The sequence below is a fragment of the Brassica oleracea genome, chromosome C8, assembly GCF_000695525.1.
Source record: "Brassica oleracea var. oleracea cultivar TO1000 chromosome C8, BOL, whole genome shotgun sequence".
NCBI lineage: Eukaryota > Viridiplantae > Streptophyta > Magnoliopsida > Brassicales > Brassicaceae > Brassica > Brassica oleracea.
The window spans coordinates 38,676,878-38,682,539 of NC_027755.1; the positions used below are offsets into that span (position 1 = coordinate 38,676,878).

General features: G+C 35.9%; 3 protein-coding genes across 3 annotated transcripts in view; 2 read left to right on the top strand and 1 right to left on the bottom strand.

Annotated features, from left to right (window-relative positions):
- Positions 1 to 984, top strand: part of LOC106310762 (rho GDP-dissociation inhibitor 1-like) — a 5,196-nt gene extending 4,212 nt beyond the window's left edge. The window contains exons 4-6 of the mRNA XM_013747981.1: positions 168 to 364; positions 443 to 567; positions 835 to 984. Of these exons, the coding sequence (XP_013603435.1) occupies positions 168 to 364; positions 443 to 567; positions 835 to 906 (394 nt within the window). The 3' untranslated portion in view covers positions 907 to 984. The remainder of the gene's footprint in view (positions 1 to 167; positions 365 to 442; positions 568 to 834) is intronic.
- A 1,982-nt stretch (positions 985 to 2,966) lies between these two features.
- Positions 2,967 to 3,453, top strand: LOC106311313. Its single transcript, XM_013748512.1, has one exon. It carries the CDS (start codon positions 2,991 to 2,993, stop codon positions 3,327 to 3,329), a length of 339 nt encoding a protein of 112 aa, XP_013603966.1. The 5' UTR covers positions 2,967 to 2,990; the 3' UTR covers positions 3,330 to 3,453.
- A 245-nt stretch (positions 3,454 to 3,698) lies between these two features.
- LOC106309806 (leucine-rich repeat extensin-like protein 1) lies at positions 3,699 to 5,599 on the bottom strand. The gene has a single exon (XM_013746942.1). The coding sequence runs from the start codon at positions 5,471 to 5,473 to the stop codon at positions 3,941 to 3,943; it is 1,533 nt and encodes a 510-aa protein (XP_013602396.1). The 5' UTR covers positions 5,474 to 5,599; the 3' UTR covers positions 3,699 to 3,940.
- Positions 5,600 to 5,662: the final 63 nt, after the last annotated feature.

Here is a 5,662-nt window from a genome sequence, read left to right on the forward strand (position 1 = left end):
ATCCAAGAATCAAGAAAAACAAAGAGAGAAAATATTTGTAAGAGAGAGTTTCCAAAAACAAAATCTTTGTAGTAAACCCTTTCCTAAATATTAAGAGTCTTCTTCTTAAATTTTCTAGTTGTCTAATACCATCTTCATCTCATCGATATTGGATAATTTTCCCAACAGTACTTAACAATTAGGTCACCGGATAGAGAAGACATGGTATTGACGGTACCTGAAGACGGTAACCCGACATCGAAAGGACCATGGTTTACTCTCAAAGAAGGCTCTAAGTACACTCTTGTATTTACTTTCCGTGTGACCAACAACATTGTGTCCGGCCTCCGGTACAGCAACTCGGTTTGGAAGACCGGACTCAAGGGTATTTTTTGCGTCTTTGACGCACTCGTGTACCACACTTAGCTTTTTCGCTAATTTTTCTCTCTTTTGATGAGAACAGTGTATAGTAGAAAGGAGATGCTAGGAACGTTTAGTCCACAGGCGGAACCGTATACCCATGTCATGTTCGAAGAATCGACACCGTCTGGTATGCTTGTTAGAGGCTCCTATTCCGTTAAATCTAAGGTACCAAAAAAAAAAAAATCAAAACTTATTTTCATATTGTTAGTTCAACATAACTAAATACCATTTCCAGTTCTGCGGTAACTTATAATCATATCTTCAACTGTTACTCCGTTTTTTTAACTTGCTATAATAAATTGGCAAAATGAAACAATTTAGATACATTGGAAAATTATTACTGTTTTCTCTTGATAGCTAGAAGCGATTGTTCCGAAATTAAGAAAACCATCTTCAATTTGCAAATTATTTTGTCTTATTACCGTTTTTCAGTTCGTAGACGACGACAATAAGTGCTACCTGGAGAACAACTACACCTTCGACATTCGCAAGAATTGGCTGTGATCCTTCACATAAGTTACTGGAAGAAGAAATACATAATATATTAGTATATTATTCATAATTGTTTCATATTTTGTTGTCTATCTTTAATTCAACTTGGTTTTAATTAAATGTTTGTTCATACACATGTTCAAATACTTCATCCGTTTCATAAAAAATGTCATTTTGACATTTTTCACACATATTAAAAAAATGATTAAAATTCTTTTAAATTCTTATTAATTACACATATTCAACCAATAATATTTTAGATAAATGAAATTATTTATAAAATCAATGTATTTTAAATTAATATTATGTTGAAAGTTGCATTGAAATTTTAAAACGATATTCTTTTTGTAACAAAAAAATGTTAAAATAACATTTGATATGAAACAGAAAGAGTATACGTTTTGCGAACCGGAAAAAAGTTAGTAAATGCATATTGATGAAATAAAACATGGAAGAGAGTTGTTGACCTGAAAAAAAAAATCATACTAGAGGAGAGCATTTAAGGAGATTGTACACTTCAAGAAACAGTGAATGCTTTACTTAAATGCATTTTGGGCACTGCACTATCTATCTCGTTTGACTCTTGTGAATAAAATCACTGTGGCCCTGATTGGCCGAGCATTAGCAATAACAGTATGATATAAAAGCAGTTTGCTGCATGCAATGTTTTTAAAACTGGATCGGATATCGACTCGGTAAAGCTACTGGTTAAGTGGTCGGACCGGTTCAACCGGTCGAACCGGGTTTTCTATTTAAAAATAAATAAATCTAAATAATCATATATTTACACTATATAGACCTACAGTTCTATGTTCTCTTTTATTAATTAGATAATAAACAATAACCATAAGTTTAGTTATATATACAAGTGAATACTATATCAACTAAAATTGATAGAAAAATTAATGACCGTTTAAATTATATATTTATTTATTTTTACAACTAAAAGTCTTAAATTTTATGAATATAGAAAAACGAGAATAAAATATGAGAATCAAAAAGAGATTTTAAAAAAGAAAATTCTTAAAAAAAAAGAATCAATTAGAAAACTAATTAAATAGTAAAAATTAAATATTAATTATGAAATATTATATTTTAATAACAATTGAAAATAAGTTAATTATATGTTGATTTCTATTGAACCGGGTTTCGAAGTTGAACCAGGTCACCGGTTTTACCGGTTTTTAACCGGTTTCACTGGTTTTTCTCAAATCCGGGTTTTAAACCAAACCGGACTCGGCTTCTTTAACGAGTCACGGTCGGACCGGTTCGACCGGCCGGTCCGGTCCGGTTTTCAAAACCTTGGCTGCAGGACATGTATGCTTTTGCTAACTGTTTAGTAGGATAATTGGTAGAGCAGTATGAGTATGCTATTTAAAATTATTATAAAAACTAGTATATAATATATAATATATTTATTTTTAATTAGTATATTAATATATTTATTTTTAATGAATATATTTCTAATATATATATATATAAAGATATTAACATATAAAATTAAAAAGATATATAATTAATTTATTTTATTTAAAAATTTAAAAATTATGTTTATATCGAAAAAATTATTTAAAAATAAATTTTATAATTAAAATATATATTTTAAAATAATATTTCACATTTAAAATAAATTAAATTATATAAAATGAAATTATATATTTTAAACGTGAAAATCTATTTTTTATAAAAAAAATATTTTTATTATAAATTAATTTTATAAATCAAAATTTTATTTTCTGGATATAAAAATAATTTTATGATATAATTAAATAAAATAAATGAATTAATTATATATTTTCCTTAATTTTATAAATTATAAATACAAATGCTCTTATAAAAGTTTCATGTGAAAACATTGGCTAGAGAGCATTTGAAGAGCATTTGCATTATTAAATGCTTCTCTAAATACTTTTCGATTGATTGGATAATATAGAGCATAATGCTAATACTAATGTTCTACCAATCAAAGCCTATATACTAACCAAATCAACAGATCTATATTCGTATATCATGACAAAACCTCTATATATAAAAACCAATAACATTCTCAAAGATACAAACGTCAACTCTCTCACAAACCAAAACTAACTTTCAGCATGAAGAACACCTACAAGTTCCAAAGCCTCTTCTCCTCTCTCATCTTCCTCCTATTCCTCTTCACACTCCTACCAATTTCGAGAACCAACGCACTCAACTCCCGTGGTGGCTGCCGACATCCGCCGTCGCAAACCAGCTGCAAGACTTGCATGGCGGAGCAGATGAACTACGGCTGCCCTAAGTGTGTGCCGGTGCTCCGGTGCATGGCTCGTTGCCTTTGGGGTGGTGTATCTCAGAGGACATGCACCACCACATGCGGCTGCGACACCGTGGTCAAGCCCTCGCTTCTGGAATGTAAACGCTGTGTTTCTAGGTGTAAGTGTAGCTGTGCGGATTAGGAACTTAGCGGCTTAATGCTCTCTCTTTGATGTTGCAATAACATGTTGAATAATGTTGGATCTTTGTTGCTTAACTTTATGTTATATAATGTTGAATGCTTACCTATATACTATAGTTCATATATTACTGATATCCCTACAGCTTCTCCTAAGATAAAGAGTAAAGAGACATATACTGATATCCCTACAGCTTCTCCTAAGATAAACAGCTCATAGGATATCCTGATGAGGCTAAGCCGAGATAAAGAGAACCGAAGTTTTACAATTAGATATTTCAACTTTTTTTTTGTCAACAGATAATTCAACTTAAATTTGAAAATTAGAGATTTTCTTAAAAGGAGTGTATATTTATTGTTATTATTTATACAAGCCAGTTTAATAACAAGAAATACATTATAGGATGGTAACAGATAGAAAAACTCTGTACTCCATTCTGTGTTAGGCAAAGAAAAAAGAACAAAATATCCACAAAGAAAAAAAAATATGGAAAGACTAACTCGAGTATTAACCACACACACAAATTATAGTCTCGTAGCCAAAAGAATGTAACTGTGAGTAGTCGTTAATCATAAGGCAATGCATTTTCTTCTCTCTCTCTCAGTGGTTTGTAACTAGTAGTAAGGAGGGGAAGCATAGGAGACACTTGGAATTGGTGGAAGAGTCGTGTCCGGGTAGGAAGGAGGAGGTGGTGCTGTGTAAGAATATTCAGGAGCTGGTTCATAACTTGGTGATGCTTGGGGAGGATGGCTGTCTTTACATCCCTTTGTTGGCGGCGGAGACTGGCTTGGTGAATAATAATACTCAGTTGGTGGTGGAGGATTTGGTGTTTCCCATGGATAGTAAACCGGTGATGGTGGTGGTGGACTTTTTGTTTCTGAAGGATAGTATACCGGTGTTGGTGGTGGAGGACTTGGTGTTTCCCACGGATAGTAAACCGGTGATGGTGGTGGTGGACTTTGTGTTTCCGATGGATAGTATACTGGTGATGGCGGTGGAGGGCTTTGTGTTTTCGGTGCATAGTATACTGGTGGTGGTGGTGGCGGGTTCTGCGTCACGGGTGCATAGAATACAACAGGCGGTGGCGGAGATGATTCGGGACACGGCGGTGGTGGACTTGGAGGAGGCGGAAGTGGAGGAGATGAGTACACGTACGGTGGAGGGGGAGGAGATGAGTATACATAAGGCGGTGGAGGAGATGGGGATGGTGATGGAGGAGGGTAAGCACGAACGGTAGGCGACATCTTGGACGACGGTGGTGGAGGCGAAGTGTAAACGTAAATCGGTGGAGGAAGCATCCGAACAGCGGGAGCCATCTTGAACGTCGGCGGTGGTGGAGAGAAGATGTTGAAACATCCAAACGTACTGCAATCAACAGGACGAGCCAACAGAGATAAACACTCTTTAACCGATCTTTGACTAGCCATACCAGCAATACAGTTCATGGAGCCGTTCACAATGGCATCGGTTACAGACAATGCTGCGCATATAGGAGCACGACCGGTGAAGAAGTTGGAAGCGTAAGTGAAGTTCTCAAGGTTAGGAAGCTGGCAGATACTCGGAGGAATGAGTCCAGAGAAGCCATTATTAGCCACGTGAAGCTCTTCTAAGCTCTTCATGTTGCCGATGCTAGACGGTAACACACCACGTAGAGTGTTCGAACTGATGTCGAAAACCGTCACGTTCTTGAGGTTTCCTATCTGAGGAGGCAAACAACCGGTTAAGTTATCATTGGAGAGGATAAGCTCGTTGAGTGTCTTCCCCATTTGACCGATACTTCCCGGTATACATCCTCGGAGATCGTTGTCCGCAAGAACCAGAGCTGAGACCGGAGAGTTCCCCATGTTGTCGGGGATCCCAAACCGAAACCTGTTATGGTTCAAGAAAATAGCGTCGAGCTTTCTGTCGAAGAGCTTTGAAGGGAGCTTGCCTTCGAAGTCGTTGAAGCGGAGATCCAAGAACTTAAGGGAAGGCAAAGAGAGGACAACGCTAGGGAACTTCCCAACGAATCTATTGTTGCTAAGGTCAAGCTCGTGGAGAAGCTTCATGCGGTTGAACGTGAGGGGGACTTCACCGCAGAAACGGTTTGAGTTAAGGTGGAAGAAAGCGTCCAGGCTTCCAGGGTAGTTAAGTAAGGCGAAGCACATGTTTAAAGTATTTTGGCAGCTTTGTACATTGAGCCAAGGTGATGCATAGTCCCTAAAAACAGAACAAACAATGTCCAATTAAGCATGTGAGATTGAAAGAGTATCTCAAATATTCTCGAGAAGATCATTTGAAGGTTGAAACAACAAATCAAACTACAATATCTGCAAAAAAAAAAAAAAAAAAATTTT

What these genes read in the sequence shown, in the direction of transcription:
- LOC106311313 (XM_013748512.1), top strand. Translation starts at nt 2,991, where the DNA reads ATGAAGAACACCTACAAGTTCCAAAGCCTCTTCTCCTCTCTCATCTTC.
- LOC106309806 (XM_013746942.1), bottom strand. Translation starts at nt 5,473, where the DNA reads ATGTGCTTCGCCTTACTTAACTACCCTGGAAGCCTGGACGCTTTCTTC.